The following is a 25,152-nucleotide window of genomic DNA, read 5'->3' as shown; positions in this document are numbered from 1 at the left end:
CGTCACGGGTTTGATGAAAGAGCTGCCTGTCCACCAGGCTAGGCCACCTGCCTGGGCTATCACGTCAGGCCACCAAGATTCCCCCATTCAGACCCCCACAAATCTTCAGCCTTTCTAGCGGAATACAAACAAATTACAGTCATGCACGGACTTAGCACATTGTCAAGCCTACTTGTAAGCAAAATAGCTAATCTACAACATTACTTGTTTGAATTTCTAAGGGTTTGCAAACAGATTTAGGGAGAAGGAAACGAGTCTAGTGGTTGATGTTCAGAACAGCGATACCATAGTGGCAGTTTGGCCAAACAAAGGAGGTCATCGGGAGGCCACCACGTAACGGTCGGGTATCGATGTTGCCAGAGGATCGACTCAATATTTTCCCTTAACGTTATCAAAGATTTGAAGATTTAAGATGTAGTCTTTGATGTACATAACGGAGGCTGTCCGCGATGAAACAAGGCTAGAAAGTTTGTTTTTCACTTAGCCAGCAACGAAAAGGTAACCGATACTGCTTTAGCGAGCCACCTTTTTCTCCCTCAGCGCCAGGGATGTGACCCCGTCCCGGTCAGCTCGGACGCTTCGCCTGTTATGTAGAATATAATCTCTTTTAAAAAATCATGGAAAGTGTGTTTCCAAGTCGACACGGTGGTTCGTTGCGATTCGTTTTGAAGATGAAGTGGCTGAAGATGACAAACTAACACGTTCCAAGTCGCTGGGGGCGGGGGACAAGTCGGAATTGCCATTGCATAATTACCATATCACGCACAGGACTGCCACTGTATACTATAGTACTCGCCACGTTGGTGAAGGGGCGGAGCCATAATCTTTTTTTTAGAGATTGCGGCATGAATCATAGATAAAAGAATTGTACTTTCATAGATAAAAGAATTGTACTTTCAACCTCCTTGCAGGAATACGGGGAGTGTCAGCAGTTTGTTTTTCATTTAGCCCGCAACGAAAAGCGAACGCCGTCTGCTTTATCTATGAGTAGGCTTGACAATGTGCTAAGTCCTTGCATGACTGTAATTTGTTTGTATTCCACCAGAGGGCGCAGAGGCATGAGATGCTGACGATTTGTGGGGGTCTGAATAGGGTATCTTGGTGGCCTGACGTGATAGCAGTGCCAGGTGGCCTGGCCTGGTGGACAGGCCAGCTCTTTCAGGTCTCATTGATGTATTACTCCGAGTGGGTACCCTAAAAGAGATCCGAGCCAAAAAATAAACGGCTGAACGGACGCATGTTTTTAGCGGTGAGAAATTCCCTCAGCGGAACTGATCTCAAAAGGTAGATTGGTGAAAGCTTGTTTGTAACTGAAGAAAGTAGCAGGTAAAGTTTCGCAGCCGCATGCTAGGTCGGAGGTACACAGTCGTGGGTTCTGAGTGGTGCGGTTGTACACTAGCAGCGAAAAAGTGCCTTTTGCGGGGATTGACTAATCGTTGTTTGTAAGGCCATGTTGATTTGATTATATGGATGACATCCTCCGGGAACTCCAAAACTGATGCGAGCGAGCGAATAAAAAAAAAGTTTGGCCAAAAAAAAAAGTTGCCTTCAGTATGAAATCAAAGTGGCCAGGAAGGTTGAACATAGGACTAAACACACATAGTATGGTATACCAACAGTTAGGTGTAGGGACCAGTACATCATACGGGTGCAAAACATTTTTTTCTTCTTGGACTAATCCGAAAAAAACAGACCTGAAAAAAAAACAGAGGAACAGGTTTCGCCATTTACAAAATGGACACAGAATGTCGGCAGCCATTTGGGGTCTAACCGGGGGGCCAAGAAGACAACAAGAGCGAAGTCAAGTAGAGTTTATAGTCAATCACACCAAGTTTCTACAGTCATAGGTACAGAGACAGTTAGCCTCTATTACACGGAGATGGGATTTTAAAATGCAGTGGGAGTCCAATAATCCACCAAACAGATTCCTTTGTAGCAAAATTGACCAATTACCATTGTATTGAGTATTGCCAGTTCTCAAGTTTCCACAGACAATCAGGTCCAGATTCATGTCCGGACCTGGAAATGATCCTCTGGACCTGAATTTTCTGTACTGGTACCTCCCCCAACCAACAATAGATTTTTTTTTTCTTTCTGTCCTTTCACATCTTATTCTTTGACTTTAGATTCATTTTGGCATTCTATGGCATTAGTTATCTGTTTTTTCAATCTACGGAATATTTGTGCTCATTTTACAGCTGCTTTGCACAATTTATTGTGTGGTCGAAAACTTTTTTTTTTTTAGAAATGGCCGAAAATTGGTGCGAGCGCGGATGTCATCCATATAATCAAATCAACGTGGCCTAATTGCTATAAAAAAAGTTCCTACGTATACTTTACGTTGGCAATTTTTCCCCACGATATAGGGTAAATGTGCTCGACATAGAATGAAAAATCTGCTGAAATTTCACGTAGCTTCATTATGAACGCGCCCATTTAAACCATGAATTATAACATAGAAGTCTATGGGAAGAAGAAACTCATCAATGAGACCTTCATCAAACCCTCCCGTCACATTGGCCATGTTGTAACCAAATTTAGGGTTCGATGAAAGAGCTGGGCTGTCTACCTGGGCTGTCTACCTGGCCTGGCTATCACGTCAGGCTACTCAGATCCCCCCATTCATAGCCCCATCATATGGCACTCAGCTGATACAGGCATAGTAATTGCTAATCTCCAACCTGCCAGTGACCTGAGGCTGGCCTGTCCATGTGCACCACTGGCTGGACCCTTCGGGAATGTGTCTGGAAGGCATTCCTTGCAGGAACACAAGTGCCAGCACCGTGTGTGTGTGTGTGTGAGTGTGTGTGTGCGTGTGTATGTGTGTGATTTGTTTCTTTATTGAATATCTATCTTCTAGGACAGAAAATCTCTCGTACAACAAGAAAGACGAGCATAAATCACTGTAAAGCTAAAGTTGTACTGACCAAGGGGGGTATAATTACATGTACCTCCTTGTTCTCTATACTAGTATGCCATGTTGACATATACAATCTCGGTCAGGTTTCTCCCCAGAATTTTTAGTATATAGTGGAAAGACTGGCAAAAATAACCTGACGGTAAGATGACTATTTTTTGGAAAACCTAATCTTATTTTCTGACAAGTTGAGATTGTAAAGTGTAAAGATTGTGAAGTAAACACGTTTGCACTGTTTAAGTGTTTTCATGAAAATGGGATCATTTTGCAATGACAGAAGGTGTCAAATTCTCCAAGAATAATAGCAATTCCTTTAGCAATAGTGAAACGACTATTGTTTTGATCATCGCCCATTCACAAGTTTTTGCAGCCAATGCTGATTGGAAAAGTGACACCGCTTGGCACAAAACTCTGTGAATTGTCATGAATTTTAGCAAACCTAACCAGGAAAATAGGAAGAAACACACTAAATTTTAAAAGTAGTAACGTTATAGTGGTGCTGGGCCAGGAACATAATGGATGGTCGCCCTTGTTCCATCCTCTGGGGAGGACCCTGTTGGTAGTCACATAGCCTTTTAGAGGCTGTGGATTGTTATCCACTGTACAATTTTTGTGTCCAGGACAGAGCCCAATCCTCTCCTTCCACTGCCAATAATCTCTCCAACCCCCTTGTACAATTGGATGGAGTGGGGAAAGTCCTGTATTACCAGCACAGCTTTTGTGACATGTCAAAGGATATGAACCCAGGACCTCTGTTTTCTAGGTCAAACATCTACCCAACACAACAAGGTAGGAGTCCGAGAAGATTGGCCAGGCAAGATTTCACCACAGGGGCATATATGAACAAACAAAATACAGTGGAATTCGCTTATTTGGATAGCTCATTTGTCAGCGCATTTTATCCAATAGTCCGAAGTATCCAACAGTCCGAAGTTGGGCCACTTAGGCCCGAAGGGAGCCGGGAGGGGGGCGAATATAGGATTACTACTACGCAAGACACAAACACCACACACACGATAGGGAACTTCATTTACAAAAGGCCCACAAAACTTTTTAATCAGACATTTGTTCATCTAGAACAGTAGTCTAAGCAGTAGTTAACCTACAGTACTGATTTGAATGAATGGAACGTCAACTGTTTGAATCTATAACATCATTAAATATCCAGCAAAATATCGAACAGATTCCAGTTACAAGCTTTACATAATTATATGTTCCGATATTATACAATCTAATAAAGAAGTCGGTGGCTAAATTAACATGTAGAAAAATACGCTTGACTCGCACTGCCGAGGGCATAACTAAATGAACCACAACAAAGACAAACACAACTCCGCTTGTATCGGCCGGAAAAAAGTATGTTGATTTCGTAATTTTTAGCAAAATGACGGTACGTATTGGAGAGATAAACTCTTCACCTTCTTATCTACATCTTGTGTCCACAAATTACGCTGAAATTTCAAACTCGACGCCGTCTTTGCGGTGGAAGACGGAAAAAATCACTTTCAAAACATTTAAAATGGCGTCGCAGCGTGGGTTGAGATATCCCACCATTCAATGCGGCTGATTGCGACATCACAGTTCATTGACCCTGTTGCGTTACGTGCGCTGCAAAAATCTACGTAGTGCAGCCGAAATCAGCTCAATAACTAGAGTTCATCGAACACATCGCTTCGCCAAATAATCATGCCTTTATTAATGCTTTAAGGTCTTTTTCATGTATTACTAAATAGTACCTACCCCAATAGCAAATGACTGCATGAACTTGTGTTCCTCACAAACCCACAAATGCTACCAAAGATAACCTTCTTGGCCAACTGGTGACAATGGAATTATGTACACTGTTGTGATACTTTCTAGCGCAACTTTCATAGTGCTTTGTTAAAATCATGTAGTCTCTATCAGACTCCAGCCTGGCCGAATAGTATTGATGATAGGGGGCTTTGGACTGTGACCAAAGATGACCTCAGTGGTAGCATCCCTGGTCAATCAGAATTTCATGCTTGTCAAGAGGATTTTCACAGTGTTAGGGCGTCCAGGTCACAAGGCTTCTCAGGCAAAACATCTGGCAAGCAGCTGTGTCCTTAAATATAGGTCAAAATGAGATGCATCTGTATATAGAAAACACTGTTTATTTCTGTTAATTGGATAAGTTTCCCTAAGTAATTATATCAAATAGATGTTGATAATTAACCAAAGTACCTAGCTACAAAAAACAAAAAATGTCCATCAATCCCCTCTGCAGTTATCCTTCTTAAAAGCTACAAACTATAAGACCCACTGCAGTTCCAAACAAGCTGCTAGGGGGCCCAAAATTAGACCATTGACTCCTAGTATCAACAGCTATCCACCATTAAAAAATCATGAACTTGGCACTTCTGGAAAATTTAGGCGCAAACTTTGATGCTCACTTGCAGTACCAAAACAAGTCGCCAGGAGGCCCATTATCGAACTTGACCTTCCATTCTGTGTCCTGTACCTATCAACCAAATATTATTAGCATCCATCAAGAACATTTCGAGTTATCTTGCATACAGACAAACGCACTTACATACAAAGCCAGCTACAACACCATAGGTAAAAGGTAGCTAAACCATTCTCGCACATGACAATCCTTTCCACAACCGCTACACACCTGCCAAATATCGTGGAAATCGCCCAGCTACATTTTGACTTATGCTTCCCGAAAAAACACCAAAAAAAATACCAAGCTCGCTAATGTACCGTAGGAAAACACCAGGTAACCCATTTTCGAACTAGGCATGCCTTTCAACAAACGCTACACACCTGAAATAAAAAATAAAAAAGTTCCATCCACAATTTCTCGAGTTATATCCTGTTGACCTACATACAGACCCAAGTCAGCAAAAACATAATCTTCTTGGCGAAGCTAATGAGACAGTGGCTATGTAAAACACATTTTTTTGTAGGGTAAACCAAGTTTAGACATTGTCTGACGGCGAAATATGAACTCAAAAGCGTGTTGACATCCACCCGTCATGCCTTGCGGCAACCTACCAAAATGGCGCCTGACCAAATGTTCGCGCGCTTCCACAGCGGTATCAGCAAGATTTTTGGTGGAATCTACCTTTCTTTCGGTTCTTTTCCTGATTTGATGCCTTCATACATACAGTTCTTGGTTAATTTTGGCCTCATTTTGTAAGTTCTAGCGTATATTTTCCCATTTTTATTCGATATAAGTTGACGTAATCCTATCCAAAAACCCGAAGTTTGAGATGGCGGGTTATCCAATTCTGCGATGTCTTAAACAATAGAATGAATGGCAAATGGTTTGGGATTTCGTAATTCTATACAATTACCCGAATTATCCAAATAGGCGTAATACGAATAATTGGAATCCACTGTACTAATTACGTAATTACTAGCTTGCAATTTTCAGACCAATCTACTATATATATATACTAGTAATGCCATATTGCCGGAATAACGAGAAAACCTTACCGTTATAAAATCTTTTTACAAAATAGAATGATAAAGGAGTATCTTCTAGACTAGGTTTTATATAACATGTGAAATCGGAGTCATTTGTTACTTTGCAAATACTTCATTTTAGGAATAGTCCTGACTAACAGCTTTTAGGAATACATGTAGTCCTGAAATGCAAGACTAAACAGCTTCAAAATTAGGATCTGGGACAGGTCCCCATAATTATTACTACACACACGGTGCTGGTACTTGTGTTCCTGCAAGGAATGCCTCCCAGACACATTCCCGAAGGGCCCAGCCAGTGGTGCACATGGACAGGCCAGCCTCAGGTCACTGGCAGGTTGGAGATTAGCAATTACCTTGCCTATCAATCAGCTGAGTGCCATATGATGGGGCTATGAATGGGGGGATCTGAGTAGCCTGACGTGATAGCCAGGCCAGGTAGACAGCCCAGGTAGACAGCCCAGCTCTTTCATCAAAGCCCCAAATTTACAGAGAGACAAGGGATGTTCCAAGGATCATCAGTGGCTGTAATTAGTTGTAAAATGTCCCTGCTGACTGTCCTTGCTAAATATTTAGCGAATGTTATTAATTGTGGTATTCATTTTAGCAACAAAATATTATGCCCAATGTCTATGCAGAATACATGAAGGTTAGGAAAAGAAAATTACCCAACTGGTGAGAACACAGAATAGTCATTATTTGCGCCAAAATATATGGCCACGACAAGCTTAACCTAAACATCTAAGTCTAACGTTATAAACTTTAGTACAAGCCTCGTGTGTTCCTAAAATTTTTGTCCATGAGCAGATCTGGGCAAATTAACTTGACCTGAGAGGCTACGTAGGGCCGAGTTGACCAGGTTGTGTTGGGCCGAGTTGACTGGGCGGACATGGCGGATGGGAGTTGGTAAAGGGCTGAACCGTCCTGGTTCCGTTCAAGGTAAAAGATATACACGTCACTCTTTTGGGGCGTTTAAAATTGAAACGTTAACAATATTGATAAACCGGATGTCGGACGCTTCGGACCTTTACCAACTCGGACCTAGCAATTTCTGGTCAACTCGGACCAACTCGGACCTTCGGTGATTTCTGGCCGCCATCTTGGATCATCCGTGTTATGGGTCTAGATGGGAAATTGTCGGTACCCTATTTACTTAGAAAGTACGTTCATGGCTTGGCGCAGGCGCTTTTGACAGCTAAAAAATGTCAAAAATCCACGGCGGCATGATTCCAATGCCCATCACTCGTATACGCGTACGGATAACACTCGCTTTCACGGAGGGCTGGAGCCGGGCATGCCGCCGCGGATTTTTGACATTTTTTAGCTAGGGTTAGGGTTGACTCGACACTCGCGCTTCGCGCTCGGTCTCGCAACCCATAACCCTAGCTAAAAAATGTCAAAAACCGCGGCTACGTCATCAGAGCTATCGCTCTTCATGTCCCTAATTTTGAAGATAATCTCATTCACTTTTGACTCAAAAGATAGTGCCAAAGTGCAATTTCCCCATCCAGACCGCTTTGTGGAAAATTCTGGGTTACTGCTAAAATTTTGTCTTTGCGTGGACGTAACATGTTAACATATATTTATTCAGCAACTTGACCGGAAACTACTCTCATGTCCCTAATAAACATACCCTCCGGAATAAACATACCCCCCGGACAAATCGTCAATATCTAATAAACGTACCCCCCGGAATAAACATACCCCCCGGAAAATTACCAAATTGTCATGTATTTAACTGTGACCATGCTACTTCTGTCCAAAGAAAAGGAGATGATAATCAGGTAGGTCTAATTCATTTATGCCTAAGAACCACATCAGATAGTTCTATAAATCATGAGCTGAAGAACTAGATATCTAGTTCGAATCATGATGTTTTCTCAATTTTTTAATAAAAGGTAAGTTGAAATTCGCAGTGAAACCTGCCTTAGGGGTCACCTGAGTATAGGGGCCACGTAACTGGCCATGCTGTCAGTTTTCGTCGGTCCCTTGGATTTTTCCCGTTGACCTAAGAATTAAGAAAGATCTATAGCGGTCACCTGTCGAATGCGGTCGCGGCCAGACGATTTTCAGTCCGGCCGCTATGCCAACACTCGCGGCCGCCGCGGGCGCGTGGCCGGCCGCGTTACGCTGCGCTATATAGTAAATTATCCACGAGGGGATCACGTTTTTTTTCTGTACTACATCAGCAAGATGTCGGTTCAACTTGGACTCTTTATGAAGGAGACATTGAATAAAGGAAACATTGTACAAAATTATGTGATTTTATGCGAAGTGTTGTTGAATTCATGTTGCGTTTTTTTCTCATCTCAGACTCTTTGCACTTCTACCCTTCTCTACATCGTCATTTCTGTGCAGACTGGAAGGCTATATGGGCAGATTTTACAAATAGACCGTCCGTTCATGTATCTGATGTTTTAGGTTCTTGAAATGCATGTAAGCTGTCCCAATCTTCGTATTCCGCGGACCAAAAATGGAAATCTCCGTCTTTGCGTGATTCTCCAACATGGCGTCGCAGTGGCTGATAAACAAGGTCACTAGGGGTCAGTGGACGACTCCACTTTTACCGAGGTAAAATATTGCAACAAGATTTCTGATGTGTAGCATAAAATACCGTGATTACGGTATAAAAACGATTAAAATCTATTAAATGAAAGTTAGTCATGTGAAAACTAGACTAAGGTTGATTATTGTCAAAGAAATAAGCCTACTTAGAGAAAGTTTTATTTCGGCGTGACCACCTCGGCATAATGGCGCATGCATCTACAAAGGAAAGTTGTGGCAATTTTGACGCTTAGAAATGATTATGAACTTGCTGTTTTTACCGACGAATTCCTGTCGTTTTGGAGAATTTGCGGCGTCAAAACTCATATCACAAGGGAAACGATGTTATAGTTGTTATTTTTACGTCCAGCATTTATTATGTGAAAGAATCACTCTTCCGCCTCGCTGCCGAAAGCGCATGGAACCACTGTGAGGACCGGAAATTCCTCGAGCAAGGTGCTGGTTTACGATATAAACAGAGACTATAAACTACTACTAAATTAAAAACTAAAAGTTATTTATGTAAAAATTGTATTTCAAAACGTCAGTGTGGTGTTTTATTTTCCCCCAAGAACAACATTTACTTCGTAGCGTCATAGCGAGATCGACCGAAATCACCGAAAGAGTACCGCGTACGCGTACGCGTACACGCTCATGGAAATCCGCGCCGTTTCGCCCGAAAAATAGGGAATTTTGAGTAAAAATACCGCGGAAAAATGGGCAGAAACCCCAAAAACTTCAATTCTTTGAGGGTCTTGGCTTAGCAAAGCCCCAATTTTCAGAAAAAAATAAACGTACCGTCCAAAATAAGAACGTACCGGGTGGATTGTGAGGCTGAAAAAAATAAACGTCCCGGTACGTTTATTAGGGACATGAGAGTAAAAAGGTCCGAGTTGACCAGGGTGTAGGTCCGAGTTGACCAAAGTGTAGGTCCGAGTTGGTAGGTCCGAGTCGGTAAAGGTCCGAATCGTCCTGACTCCGATAAACCAGGCTTTGCGGTGTTCATTGTTTGAGAACATAAACCAAGGACGTTATATCAGGTCCTTGCATAAACAACAGCAGCAACCAACAAATACATATGTACGGGAATCATCAAGCTTTTTCATGACTTGGGAAACTCTTGATGGGAAGAAATGTGAGCAAAGAATACACGTGGCTGATGAAATAAGGAAGAACGAAGGAAAAGAAGCCAAAAAGTAGAAGAAAGTTCAAGAAACAACAAACAAACCTTTACCGCAAGCTGCCTGTACTATTGGGCTGTTCCATATCATTTCTGGGGGTGAACGAAATGATGAGCAACGGGAACAGCGAGACAAAAGGACTGACGCTGTTTCCACCAGTGAAGTAAATTTATAGAAATAAACTGTCTTCAATATTTGGAAATGGCAGGTTGTATAGAAAATCTAACATTCATATATTGAATCCCCCCTCTAGATTTTTTACTTCCGTCCGGATATCATTCACTTCCGTCATATGTCAAAGGTAAACGGACCATTCTATCATAGAATGTTATAGGGAGGATATGGAATCCATCAATTTGTCATTTTAATTCATTTCATCCTTATGTTATATAATCAAGATTTATTAAAGTTTACTTTGAGGTAATTTATAAAAATTCCGAATCATCCTTGCTTTTCTGTAATTTATGAATGTTTAGATTTTTTATTCTTATTCTTCTTGTTATTTCTGACACCTATTGCTCAAATGATACAATCCAAATTGACTTCACTTGTTGGCTCCATATTTGAAAAAGTTAAAACCAGGCGTCTTCGGCCTTCTCCTCCTCGACCAGGTGTAAGTTTTAGGAAATACTTATTTTTATGATGACGTCAGCGAAACTACGATGACCTAGCCCTCCTTTGTCAGCATTCGGTCCCAGTGCTGAAGATGAGCACGAGGTTTCCAGCACTGGAAAAGCCATCTTCAGCACTGCAAACCTTGTGCAAACCGAGTGCTGACGAATATTCCGCACTGGAACTAGGGCTCACACATTTTCCGCTCTGGAAAATGATTACTGAGAGTCTGAGAGTATAATACTCTGAGATACATGTATTGGAATTGCGTCACGTTAGTTAACAGGAAGATAAGAACAATTTTATCTTTATTGAACTTCAAGTTTAACAGTAAAATCCAATACAAAAATTGTGTGAAGCTGAACCGTATATTTTTGCCTCCCATGCCGCCGGACCCAATATTTCTCACGAGAAAATAATACTTAAAGGACCTCGTTATCATTTTTGGCCCAAGGCGCTTTAAAATGAGTTATAAGGCAATTTGGGGGTGGGGTGGGGGGTGCGTCATCTATTTATGTGACTGAAATAAATCTTCCATTACTGCTGAGCCCCTGTAACAGGGATTACTAGCAGTGTGCATGTTGTTAGTAACAAGTGATCTATTAACATAAGGAAAATAAAGGTAAACACTAAGGAACATAAACAACTGATTTCTGGGTGCAAAGGACATTAGACAAGTGAATATATAGTGCATAGGTAATAGTGTTATTTACATAGATACAAGGACGTGTAGGGGCGACTCAATGTAGCAGGGTCCGTCCCAGTACAGTTGTGAGCTGGGAGAGAGACCCCCGCGTCCACCACACCAGGCTCAAGTTCGTTCTACCCCTGGATGGTGCGAGGGAAGAACGAGAGCCTATAGAAGTTGGATTTACTTGCGATGGCCTGCAGCTTGAAAGTGTGGTTGGTGCAGCGGGAGCATTGAGTAGCCAGGACCAGTTTGGACACGTGTGGGACGGAAATGTGTTTATAGATGATCTTGTACATGGTTGTGAGCCTGGCTGTCTTCCCTCTGGTTTGCAGGGACTGCCAGCCCAGTTGGTTTATGAGTGCGGTTTATGAGAGCATGTATATTGATGATTGTTGCAGACATACCGGACCGCTCGACGCTGAACCATCTCGAGCAGCCTAAATGTTTTCTTTCGTCAAGAAAAACAGTGCATTCTTTGTTAATGTGCGAATCACTAGCATGTTGTGTGCGTGTTGTAATCAAGAAATAATAGTGTAATTACAGTATACTACAGTACTAGTATGAGCGTACAATAGTTTTGTGTCAAGACCTTAAATGTACATCATGAAGTGTCCAATCTCGCATGGGATGATTTTTTAAAATTCAATTTTGGAACAATCCATTTATGCATAAGGAGGAGTGAAAATTGCTGAATTTGCTCATAAGCAAATACTGGCCTTTCTAGTACTACGTAGTAGTAACTTTTTGAATGTTTTTATGAACAGGATCAAGTCATAAGACCCTTCAGAGCTGCAGAGCCATGGTATCTCCTAAGTCTGCAGCATCTGTGTTGGAGGCACTTGTAAGGCTGTGTAAGGCCCATGGGTATGTGTATGCGGTAGAGACAGCAGGACAGACAGTGTATAACTTTGGGCCATTGGGAGCAGAGCTGAGGAGAAACCTGCTGGCAGAATGGTCAGTGATTTAATATTATTCTTCCCTCTGAGCAATTCACTTTGCTTCAGACATTTCACTATATTACGTCTGTATTATTACAGCTAGTAATAATAATAAATATGTAGGAATCGAAGTTGAGCCATCCCCCAATATATACTAGTATACACTTATATAAACATGAAAGCTCATCTGTGTTGGTATAATCCATATTGAAGTTTTTCACTGTCATTCAACACAAGAAAATTGCTCACCTCACATTTTTGGTTGCACATCCGTCGACCTTCATAAGGAGTGGTGATTCAGTTGCTCTGAGCACGTGACCTAGGGACACCAAACCATCGCAAACAGTAAATTTTCTCCTGACTACGAAATCAAATCAGCATGGGCTTAAATGCTTTTACAGTACTACATTTTCTTACAGAAATACAATGCACTATAATATTATTTCTAGATCTAAGCAAAGCTGATTAAAGTGTGAAGATTTCCTAAGGAAGATGTGAATCTGGTGTATAAGTATAATCCATCTGTACCATTTCTCTCTGATTTTATTCCAGGTGGCAAAGTATAGTTACAACACAGGACAATGTGTTTGGGATAGAAAATGCCCTTTATAAAAGTTTACCTGCTCAGGATGCACACAGGTATGGCAGATAACCTGTCATTCTCTAATGCTTTTCAAATTCCTTTTCCAGTTTCCCTAGAAGACAAACGTAATGTTATATTGTTGGTCTACATGTGTATGTGTTTATAGATGAATACTGTATGTTCTGGAATAAAGTACGCACTCCAATTAAAATGTGGGGTTAGTCTCAGACTCAGACAGACCCGTGGGACTGAAAGGTAAAATATAGACACTCAAATAAAGTACTCTCATGTCCCAAATAAACGTACCGGGACGTTTATTTTTTTCAGCCTCACAATCCACCCGGTACGTTCTTATTTTGGACGGTACGTTTATTTTTTTTTCCTGAAAATTGGGGCTTTACTAAGCCAAGACCCTTAAAGAATTGAAGTTTTGGGGGTTTCTGTCCATATTTCCGCGGTATTTTTGCTCAAAATTCCCTATTTTTCGGGCGAAACGGCGCGGATTTCCATGAGCGTATACGCGTACGCGGTACTCTTTCGGTTATTTCGGTCGATCTCGCTATGACGCTACGAAGTAAATGTTCTTGGGGGAAAATAAAACACTACACTGACGTTTTGAAATACAATTTTTACATAAATAACTTTTAGTTTTAATTTAGTAGTAGTTTATAGTCTCTGTTTACATCGTAAACCAGCACCTTGCACGAGGAATTTCCCGCCAGTCTTGTGGTTCCATGCGCTTTCGGCAGCAAGGCGGAAGAGTGATTCGTTCACATAATAAATGCTGGACGTAAAAATAACAACTATAACTTCGTTTCCCTTGTGATATGAGTTTTGACGCCGCAAATTCTCCCAAACGACAGGAATTCGTCGGTAAAAACAGCAAGTTCATAATCATTTCTAAGCATCAAACCGCCACAACTTTCCTTTGTAGATGCATGTGCCATTATGCCGAGATGGTCACGTCGAAATAAAACTTTCTCTACGTAGGCTTATTTCTTTGACAAAAATCAACCTTAGTCTAGTTTTCACATAAATAACTTTCATTTAATAGATTTTAATCGTTTTTATACCGTAATCACTGTATTTTATGCTACACATCAGAAATCTTGTTGCGGTATTTTACCTTGGTAAAAGTGGAGTCATCCACTGACCACTAGCTTGTTTATCAGCTGCTGGGACGCCATGTTGGAGAAAAACGCAAAGAAAATTTTTGGCCAGCGGAATACGAAAATTGGGACAGCTTACATGCATTTCAAGAACCTAAAACATCAGATACATGAACGGACGGTCTATTTGTAAAATCTGCCCATATAGCCTTCCAGTCTGCACAGAAATGACGATGTAGAGAAGGGTAGAAGTGCAAAGAGTCTGAGATGAGAAAAAAACGCCACGTGAATTCAACAACACTTCGCATAAAATCACATAATTTTGTACAATGTTTCCTTTATTCAATGTCTCCTTCATAAAGAGTTCAAGTTGAACTGACATTTTGCTGATGTAGTACAGAAAAAAAAAAGTGATCCCCTCGTGGATAATTTACTATTTAGCGCAGCGGCCACGCGCCCGTGACGGCAGTGTTGGCATAGCGGCCGGACTGAAAATCGTCTGGCCGTGACCGCATTCGACAGGTGACCGCTATAGACTATTTCTTAATGCTTAGGTCAACGGGAAAAATCCAAGGGACCGACGAAAACTGACCGCATGGCCAGTTACGTGGCCCCTATACTCAGGTGACCCCTAAGGCAGGTTTCACTGCGAATTTTTACCTTTTATTAAAAAATTGAGAAAACATCATGATTCGAACAAGATATCTATAGTTCTTCTGCTCATCATTTAGGCCCCGTTCATGATGCAAAAAATGAAACGGTTCTATCGGTTAGGCCTGGAAATCCGACAGCAAACGACAGGAAACGGTTTGCATTTTGCGTTCACGATGCAAACTTGCAAACCGTTTCAGTTCCTTGAAAAGGCAAGGTAATGCGACCTCTGACCCCTGAGGTTGTTGTGATTTTGCCCAAACTTGTACTTCTGTGTCAGATTATTGGTCTTTGATCGTAATTGAACCAACGTCTTACTGAATTCCAAGCTGGGTTCTGTTATGACCTTGGAAATGCCTCTGAAAACATTGTGGTCCCGATATATGCCATGCTATGACATTTCCACTGGATCTCCTGACACATTCCCCTTGCGATATCAGGACTGCTAGCTCCTCAGTCGACCAGGAGGCGGCCCGATTATAGAAACGAATCGTACGATTGAAAACGCGGCCGAAACACCCGAATGACAAGTTAAAAATTGTACTTTTCCCCCGTGGCGCCACCAAATATGAACGCACATGCCCGGATGTAAAACGGATCGCGCCGCTTTTGCGTTCATCATGCAAATTCGCAATTCCGGATAAGGAAGAAACCGTTTCAATACTACCTCGCGAGGAGGTTCCGAACAAACCGTTTCCTATCGCTTCAGATCCGTTTCGGACCGTCCATGATGACAAAACGTATCCGTTTCAGCTGGCCTAACCGATAGTAACCGATAGAACCGTTTCATTTTTTGTATCATGAACGGGGCCTTATAGAACTATCTGATGTGGTTCTTAGGCATAAATGAATAAAAAGACCTACCTGCTTATCATCTCCTTTTCTTTGGACAGATGTAGCATGGTCACAATTAAATACATGTCAATTTGGTAATTTTCCGGGGGGTATGTTTATTCCGGGGGGTACGTTTATTAGATATTGACGATTTGTCCGGGGGGTATGTTTATTCCGGAGGCTATGTTTATTAGGGACATGAGAGTATGCACTACTTCTCGACCAATTTTGAACATGCATTGAACTATTGAACTAGTTAAACTGTAATTTCCAACACAAAAATTGGACTCACCCAAATTTTTGACTGAACAGCACCAGTCTTTGTCAAGGAATGAACAATCCACTGCTGTCATGACATCACGTTATACAGATAGAACATGTGACTCAGTAAGCAGTGGATCATAAGTTGCAGGAAGTTTATGACGCCCACCGTCTCTGTTCAGGGATTGTTGTAAAGCTCTGATGAAGATGGCTTCTTTGATCCCTCTAGCGAAAAAGTCTGGCTCTATGTTCAAGATTTTAACTTTGTCCAGTGAAACCGATGACCCCGGTAATTCTATTTGAATATGTTGGGAAACTTCTTTTTACCTTGCAGTCCCACAGATCTGTCTGAGACTTGCCCTGAAATCAGGGGTGCATACTGTAAGTCTCTTTAGATCCGCGGCGCCTAAAATCCACGGTTTCGGTCAAATGACCAATCCACGCGGTCTTCAGATTCGCGATGGACGATGTGTGGGAAAATGATACTAAGTACTAGTAGCATGAAAATCTAATGAAAATATTAACGAAAAATTTGCGATGATCGAATGTGTGTTGCTTTTACATCACTCCTTGCTTTTATCTTACAAGTACTTAGTATCTCGAGGTTGGTCGGCATTTGGGGAGGGGGGCACATTTGCACCAAACACATCCGCGGAGAAGTAGATTTGCGGCACGAAGGTCTCTGCAAATACCGCGAATCTAAAGACACCCCGGAAGTAAGTAGCCTTACAGTATTTTAATTGGGGTGCGTATTTATTCAAGTAAATACGGCTAGTATCTTTCATCATTATTTTGACTGACAAGGTTGAGTATCGCTAGCAGTAGTTACTGTAGGTATACCAGATCTGTCATTAATGATTTATTTATTTATTAGTTAAATTTATAGTCAGTTTTGAAATGTAATTCAATACAAATCTATCTGTACCCTTGTCTATTGAATAACAAAGTTAGAAAATGACTGTCTGTAGCTACTTCTAACAGACATATGTTGATGTAGACTGTATGGTGAGACAGTGGAAGAAGCCATGCAGACTGTACGCCCCCAGTTCAGCCAGTCTCTCCACCATGGTATGTGAATGTCCAGACCTGTTTAGTAGCTTCCTGTTATGTAGCAGATTCCAGGTACCAGTTCCACCATCTAACACTTAAACAGTGTCTGTTGGTTGACTGAAAAGAATAGACAATAAGTTGTGCAGGTATAGACTTTGATTGTCAGGTGAATTGGAATGCCACTTGCATCGATCTGTGCAGGTATACATGATCTTAAAGGGGCATTCCACTCCACACGGGAGTGTTATTTTCCGATTGATATCAATTTTAAGAAGTGATAACTGCATACTACTTCACATTATACGATAAAGTACCCAGTTGCTCCACATGCCTCAAAAGCATTCAATGTTCTACTAAACTCCCCAAGTACCCTCTAATTGAATTAATCCTATGGCTGAATACAATGCAAAACTTTTAGGTAAGGTTACAAAACTAATTTCAGGTTCGCTAAGAAATCTCGTCTTGTTCTTGTATTCTTTGCTATCTTATGAGCAATTTGCCTTCTGGGTGTGCTTAGCGTACCTCATTTATTCCGAAAATATGTACGATAAACAAAGTGTCTATGCGTATAGCTATAGGGAATGCATGGGTAGGGTCTGCATGGGTTTAGTGAGTGTCATTTATTGTTTTATAAAACACACATCACGTAATTCATCCCAAGGTAAATTCCACAAAAGTCGGCTGATTATGTATTCATTGACACATTATCTATTGGAAAACAATACTCCCTTCTGGAGTGGAATGCCCCTTTAAGCCCTGATTAAACATGGCTATGACTATCAATGGGCCCAGCTGGGTACTTTGAGGAACTCCACAGGTAAGGGACTCTCCATATGATATATGGTAGAGGCTGTTGGAAGACCTTGGTAATAAGGGACTGTACGATATTTATCAGGGGGGGAGGGCTGGTGCGTTAGGGGGGGAGGGCCATGTTAATTTTTTTTGAGGTGGGGGGAGGGCCATGTTAATTTTTTTTCAGATAGGGGGAGGGCCATGTTAATTTTTTTGAAAGAATTGTTTATACTATTTTTTGTTTTGATATCTTGACATGGCCCTAAAACTGATAAAATAAGCCTTCTGAATAGCCTAAAATGCAAGAGCTTCCGGGGGGCTTCGCCCCCCTAGGTCCCCCAAAGTGGCGCTGCCCTGGACCAGCGTTCCCGCCAGGCATACGTCATTCCGTCTCCGGACTTATTTTTTTCTGGAAAGACGCACCCGGCTCGGCTGAGTTTCCCCAAATATTTAAGTTACAAAAGTGTGAAGAATCCAAAACTATACACTTTATTTTTTATTTACAACATTTCTTTTGTTTCAAAAGGACAAAATTTGCGGCAGGAAAGGGGCCGCAATATTGTTGTCAAGCGTTGATCGAGTCGGCTGTGCACTGGCATTGGCGTCCGTTGTACATGGCGCGGCACGCCCCCCTCCCCAGAAGGACTGTCGATCGCAGCGCCCAGCACGTTGGGACGTCTTTTCTGGCTACTCCTTCAAGACTACACCGGCACTGATCACTGCCAAAGACGCAGCAGATCACCGTCCTTTGTATAATGTATAACGTTCTTGGTCTCTATGTAAAAAGAAATCCAGCGGTGAGCCAAAGATTTCACGCCGAAAACGGGGTTACCTGAGGTCGCACGAAACAAACGCACGCTCGTGGAAAATGACGGCGCGGCCTTGTAAAACCCGACCGATTCGATAAATGATAAATTTTAGTAAAATCATCGGGCAAAATAGAAAAAAAAAACACAAGGTGTGATGGCGCCGTTATTTCATCTCTGGAAAAACTACTAGCATTTGATGCGGGAGGGCGCAACATCAATCGCACGAGGTAGGCATTCTTTATTCAATGTCGGAAAAAAATTGGCAGGATTTTTCCATGGGCTGACAAACTCACTGGCTAGAGCCCTGTTTGGAAGCATCAAAAACCCAAAATTTTCATATAGACATGACTGGACAAATAATACCTGGGCCAGATCACAGACTGCTGATTCCCCGAGCTTATAGTTATAACATATTTTGTGGGGAGGGCGGACGTCGATTACTGAAAAACGGGAGTAAAAAAGGCAACCCGCATCCAATCTCGAGGGAATAATTTTCCTCTCAAATTGCAGGAAATTCTGTTTTAGAGGGTTTGAAAATCCAAATTTTCCCGGGGGGAGCATGCCCCCGGATCCCTGCCCCGACGCTGTTAAAAAAAATTGGCGAGAACACTGGCGAGAACACTGGCGCCCTTGTGCCCTGACGTCTATATTAAGATTATTTTATCGGTTGTTTTTCCACCCGTTTGATTATGCCTGTCGGGGGGAGGGCCATGTTGATTTTTTTGAGGTGGAGGGGGAGGGTCACGTTAGATTTTTTTGAGATGGGGGGGAGGGCCATCAAAAAAATTTTTGATCCGACTTCCAATGCACCATCCCTCCCCCCCCGATAAATATCGTACAGTCCCTAACTGCACACTGCCAGCAGCACAGTGGGGGCAGTGGGGCGGTCGCTGCACAAACAATAGTTTGTGTGGGCGACGACCCCACAATGAAAGAAGCTGAAACCCCCAAATCAAGCTGAATGTGTATATTTTCACTAATGGAAATTTCATCATCAGGACTAATTTGTGGATTCAATAGGATCCCTTGCGAGGACTCATGGTGGAAATATGTTGCCAGATGGTTGTCCCCCAAAACCTTTTTCACTAATAGAAATTTCCTTATCAAATTTTTTTCAGGATTTAGAAAGGGACAGGCTTTTTTAACATATGGCTCCCTTTCTTCTGGGCAGGAATCAGAATTGTACCACACCATTTAGATGGGTATGTCAGCCTTGAAAGGGTATGTCACCCCATAAAACTCTTATAACCCTGACAGTGTGTAAGCACGTTGACTACCCAACTATATACCTTATCTATTAAGATGAAAGAATGCCCTGTAGCAAATGTAATGAGTAGACTTTGATAGTTTATGGGTATAAAGTACCTTATAAAGTAGGGTGGTGTGTCACTGGACTGGTGTTCTTTAGATCCTTGATCTGCAACTTAGCCCACATCCTGAGCGAGTTGGCCTGAACAGGCACGTTATGAGATCTACATGTTATAAAGATGCTTGTTGAATGCTTTTACATGGCTGTTCTGTGTAATGTGCCAGGTGTCCTGTCCCACTACCACTCCAGTCTACAGCTGCTGAATAACAAGCTTCCCTTTGGTCTGGCTGAAGTGGGCAGGTGTTTCGCCAGGACTGCAGCTCATGAGGAGAGGTTTTTATACAGGTGCAGACAACAGCAGCTTTGCCATTATGTAATGTATGAAATATACAAAATGTAGACTGAGGTACATGTAGGCTATGACTGTGTACCAGTAATGTAATGTACTGTTGGTGCAGGTCCAAAGTACTGGATCAGAAAATACTGGTACTGTATCTATATAAACTTGACACAAAAAGTTTGGAATATCAACTTTAGTTGATCGTATTTCCGTTGTTTCTGCATCTATTTCAATGTATTATATATCATTAGAAAGCATGTGTAATTTTCTTTTTCTTCACATCTGAGTAGAGTATTTATATGAAAAAGTTGAATCGATTTGAAGATTTTGACAGGAGAAACAAAGGAAAAACAGTATATTGCAATTCCATACTGTAGTATGGATTGCAATATAACAATATATTGCAATCCCATACTATGTATGGATTGCAATATAAAAAAGTTTTCAGCTTGAAAAAAGTAAAAAAACACTATTACTGTACAGTAACAACACCACTCCTGTTCGTTGAAAAGTAGTGTCAGTTTTTATGTTTGTCCCATTCTTCATGAATAAAAAATATAACTGGAATAATAATACCCACATTTTAAGGAGCTTATGATATAAAGGCCAATTTGCTAACACCAGAAAGTTGGTGAATGGTTTCATTAATGGTGAGAATTTGCTGAGTGGTAATTTTTGGTTTTAGTTTTTTTTCCAAAAAATAGGAGCGAGCGAATCCGTGAACCAATCAATTGAATTGGTATGGCCTAGAGGTAGTTTGCAATATGGCCTTTGCTCTGTGTGGACGAGTGTTGTAATCTTGCCGAAAGGCATTTGGTCCAATATTGAAGGGGTAGGATATGGAGGATGGTTTTCCTATATCTCTCCACACTGAGGTTGCCTGAAATGATGACGAGTCTTGTTTTTCCTAACGCGGTTCTACGCACCACACCATGACGCTGCCTCCACCACCAAACTCTGAAAGTTACTCACTCCAACTGTGTCAATGTGCAGTTCTCCTTGCCGCCTCCACACTTTGATTCGGCCATTCAAATGCCAAAAGGGCAAATATACTCTACACAAATGTGCTAAAACAAACTTGTATGTTCATCTGTATACCAAACATGATGTGAAAAAAGGGTTGATTGGATCACTGACACACGCACCTATACCAGCAGGATGATACTGTGTTTAACACAAGCAGGCAAATTTGGGCACTTTATTTTGGTGACCCAATCACGTAAGCAAACGATTTTAGCAAACAGGTCAGTGAGGAGAAGAGTAGCTGTAGCACAATCAGCCTTCTGAGAATGGCTGACGACAGAATTCCAAAAGTTGCACTAACTTGGAGACCTGATGGTAAAAGAAAAAGAGGAAGACCCAAAACCATGTGGAGGAGAACAGTGTCAGATGACCTGGTGTCCATGGGTCTCTCCTGGAAGTCAGTACAGACGGTTGCACAGGACCGACCCACATGGAGGAAAAAAGTCATGGCCTTATATGTCTCACCAGGGACGAAGAGGATAAGTAAGTAAGTAATCACGTAAGCAGGCCTGTTGCTCGTTTCATGGGTTTATAATCATAATGAGTTTGATACCATAGGAAAAGGAATCACACAAGCTTTTAATTGATATAACGTTATAACACATTTGAAATTGATATAGAAATATCTGAAATATGATCAACCAAAGTTGATATTCCAAACTTTTTGTGCTGAGTTTAGATTTATACCAAGTATATCTTTAATTTGCAACAAATGGGACAGGATAATTATAACCTCCTTGGTGTAACTAGTAGAAAACAGATCGTTCAGGGCAGTTGAGTAGTTCCTCTCCCATTCTGGGGTATAACTTTGGAGGGATCCTCTGTCAGCAGGTAAGACAATTAGCTAGATAATTTCCAAGAAGCAGTTTTTTCCAGACTGAATTGTGTTTCTGTGATTATCGGAGAAGTTCAGAATAACACATGGTCTGGACCTGTACCTAATCTTCGGCACCTGAACCTGTACCTGATATGCAGCCCTAATGTAGACTACTTTGGTTTCATCGTTAACCTGGCATGGACCGGTGATGACCATTATCATGGAAACTTTCTACGCCTTCTTTAACTTGCAGCACATTGCAATTGCCTTTTCATTTCAAGTCAGTCATTTTATTTCGTGTGGGGTACATCACATTTCAATCTTAGATTGTGAGAGTGAACTGAAAGAAGAAGGTGGCCATTTGAACATGGTAACATTAGACATGTAATGTCACAGTGAAGATTGGGATTCAGTCCAATCGTGGACTTTCCCCAGGAGAGATTGGAATTGGGATCTACCCTTAAGGACAATCCTTGATTCTACTAGATGATTCTACTTGGCAATGCGATTACCAACTGCACTAGGACAACTAGAACCTATAATGAATTGATTGCAATTGGGATCTGTTCTATATGACCGTAGCCAGCCATGTCCATGCTGTTTTTGTTCCTTTATGTGTAGTGACAGAGATATGACAGCCATGTCCATGCTGTTTTTGTTCCTTTATGTGTAGTGACAGAGATATGACAGCCATGTCCATGCTGTATTTGTTCCGTAGTGACAGAGATATGGCAGCCATGTCCATGCTGTTTTTGTTCCTTTATGTGTAGTGACAGAGATATGACAGCCATGTCCATGCTGTTTTTGTTCCTTTATGTGTAGTGACAGAGATATGACAGCCATGTCCATGCTGTTTTTGTTCCTTTATGTGTAGTGACAGAGATATGACAGCCATGTCCATGCTGTTTTTGTTCCTTTATGTGTAGTGCCAGAGATATGACAGCCATGTCCATGCTGTTTTTGTTCCTTTATGTGTAGTGCCAGAGAGATGACAGCCATGTCCATGCTGTTTTTTGTCCCACCTAAGAAGTCTGGTGCATGGTTTGACTTGTATCAACGACAAAGAATGCAGTGGTGGAGAAAGGTAATGTGTGTAGTATTTTACCTTTCCTCTGCAGATAGGACAATGTTTCTCACCTGTTACTTGGTAGGCATGAGTGGAAAAGAATCCGTCTAAGTGGAAAAAATTGTTTTCCCAAATTAAGTCCCAAAGAAAAATCGGACCAGAACTCCTCAGGAGAATACCAATTTTTTATTCCATTCATTTCACTTAATGTTTCAGCCTGGCCAAATGATCTTAATGCCTGACCGTGCCTCTACTGAAGAGATTTTTTTTTTCCATTAAATCTTCCATTCAATTGGTCTATATCAGCCGATATGTTATGTAAGAATGTATGTCCTGCTGAGCCCACTTCTGTACATATACATTGTATGAAGATTATGATAAATTTATGTCTTACTAAACTTTCCGCTGTTCCACAGTTTGCCAGCAGCCCCTCATCATTCTCAGTAGTGGACACTGAAACAGACATGACTTACCCTACAGTCAATATTCAGTTTACCTTCCCCTGGGGGGTAGACACTGTGGAGAGAATAAGCCTGAGATATGACAGTGACTTGTTAGATCTAGAGAAGAAGACAGGATTGTCGTACCAGGTAAGTCTCATCACTCTCCTGTTTCTCCCCTTTCTTCAACTCTTGCATTTTCCTACCCTGTAACGTTACATGTAGGAGAGAGGAACGGAATGCATCAGACTCTTTGAGTGTCTTGTAAGTTAATGAATGTCCCAAATATATTTTACGTATCTTATGTTTTGCAGTGAGTTCAAAAGCTATGTTTTTGTGAGAAATGGTTTAGAAAAGTATTTTTGTACATTGTTCATACTTACTGAGGTATGCACTTTCTCTCAAACTGGACTGAGCAATCATTGATATGTGTATGTAATACATGTGACTATCATATACATATATGCCAAGGTCACTGCTGTAATGTATGTATGAGGGTCACCCAGTACAGTGATACATGCACATCTCCAATATTACCTGCATTATCCTACATATGCAGGAACTCCTGTATATCTAAACTATGCATGTCTGGTGAATGTTGCACTGGAAATTTCTCAAACACACTGTTTTTCAAAGTGGCAGATATCACTAACAAGTGAATGGAAGGTATCTTTGGTATCATAATTACAAGTGAGCCTTGATCCCACTGGCAGGGGAAGGATGGCAGGAAGACTGTGGTGCCACATGTGTTAGAGATGGAGACTTACCTGGAGCGGGCCTGTCTGACATACCTCCTGGATGGGCTCACACAGATTAACAGCAGACAGGTGGGACAGAAGGTGGTGTGGTTGAAGTGAGTAGAGGTGTGTAACAGGTGGGACAGAGGGTGGTTGTGTTTGGAGTGAGTAGAGGTGTGTAACAGGCAGGTGGGACAGAAGGTGGTGTGGTTGAAGTGAGTGGAGGTGTGTAACAGGTGGGACAGAAGGTGGGTGTGTTTGGAGTGAGTAGAGGTGTGTAACAGGTGGGACAGAAGGTGGGTGTGTTTGGAGTGAGTAGAGGTGTGTAACAGGCAGGTGGTACAGAAGGTTGGTGTGTTTGGAGTGAGTAGGGGTGTGTAACTGGTGGGACAGAAGGTGGGTGTGTTTGGAGTGAGTAGAGGTGTGTAACAGGTGGGACAGAAGGTTGGTGTGTTTGGAGTGAGTAGAGGTGTGTAACAGGCAGGTGGTACAGAAGGTTGGTGTGTTTGGAGTGAGTAGAGGTGTGTAACTGGTGGGACAGAAGGTGGGTGTGATTGGAGTGAGTAGAGGTGTGTAACTGGTGGGACAGAAGGTGGGTGTGATTGGAGTGAGTAGAGGTGTGTAACTGGTGGTACAGAAGGTGGGTGTGATTGGAGTGAGTAGAGGTGTGTAACTGGTGGGACAGAAGGTGGGTGTGGTTGGAGTGAGTAGAGGTGTGTAACTGGTGGGACAGAAGGTGGGTGTGATTGGAGTGAGTAGAGGTGTGTAACTGGTGGAAGGTGGGTGTGATTGGAGTGAGTAGAGGTGTGTAACAGGTGGGACAGAAGGTTGGTGTGTTTGGAATGAATAGAGATTTGTAATAGACAGGTTGGACAGAAGGTAATGTGAGTATGGTTTGTATTAGATAATGTTGTTAATATTACTAGACAATTAGATTTGTGATAATACCTACAGATTTGGAATATTTGAATGATTGTTTCAGATGTTAAGACTTCACT

At 41.8% G+C, this 25,152-nt stretch overlaps 2 protein-coding genes and 1 long non-coding RNA gene across 7 annotated transcripts in view; 2 read left to right on the top strand and 1 right to left on the bottom strand.

Moving 5' to 3' along the window:
• Nucleotides 1-10,350, bottom strand: part of LOC118428786 (diacylglycerol lipase-beta-like) — a 31,461-nt gene extending 21,111 nt beyond the window's left edge. Inside the window, exon 1 of one of the 2 annotated variants that reach the window (XM_035838991.1) lies at nt 10,140-10,350. The gene's annotated coding sequence lies outside the window, so the exon portion shown is untranslated. The remainder of the gene's footprint in view (nt 1-10,139) is intronic. The other variant, XM_035838992.1, reaches the window with a different exon arrangement.
• Nucleotides 10,351-10,618: 268 nt separating this feature from the next.
• Nucleotides 10,619-25,152, top strand: part of LOC118428716 (DNA polymerase subunit gamma-2, mitochondrial-like) — a 27,797-nt gene continuing 13,263 nt past the window's right edge. For 2 of the 3 annotated variants that reach the window (XM_035838866.1, XM_035838867.1), the window contains exons 1-8: nt 10,619-10,705; nt 12,160-12,349; nt 12,886-12,972; nt 16,769-16,839; nt 19,956-20,076; nt 22,890-22,995; nt 23,394-23,567; nt 24,131-24,244. In XM_035838866.1, the coding sequence (XP_035694759.1) occupies nt 12,195-12,349; nt 12,886-12,972; nt 16,769-16,839; nt 19,956-20,076; nt 22,890-22,995; nt 23,394-23,567; nt 24,131-24,244 (828 nt within the window). In that variant the 5' untranslated portion in view covers nt 10,619-10,705; nt 12,160-12,194. Of the gene's footprint in view, nt 10,706-12,159; nt 12,350-12,884; nt 12,973-16,366; nt 16,488-16,768; nt 16,840-19,955; nt 20,077-22,889; nt 22,996-23,393; nt 23,568-24,130; nt 24,245-25,152 lie in introns of those variants that run through there. The other variant, XM_035838868.1, reaches the window with a different exon arrangement.
• LOC118428718 overlaps nt 24,282-25,152 on the top strand; it is a 5,960-nt gene continuing 5,089 nt past the window's right edge. For both annotated transcript variants that reach the window (XR_004832677.1, XR_004832678.1), the window contains exon 1: nt 24,282-24,915. This is a non-coding gene — a long non-coding RNA (uncharacterized LOC118428718). The remainder of the gene's footprint in view (nt 24,916-25,152) is intronic.

This window comes from Branchiostoma floridae, chromosome 13, assembly GCF_000003815.2.
Source record: "Branchiostoma floridae strain S238N-H82 chromosome 13, Bfl_VNyyK, whole genome shotgun sequence".
Classification (NCBI taxonomy): domain Eukaryota; kingdom Metazoa; phylum Chordata; class Leptocardii; order Amphioxiformes; family Branchiostomatidae; genus Branchiostoma; species Branchiostoma floridae.
This window is presented reverse-complemented; position numbering and strand designations above follow the sequence as displayed.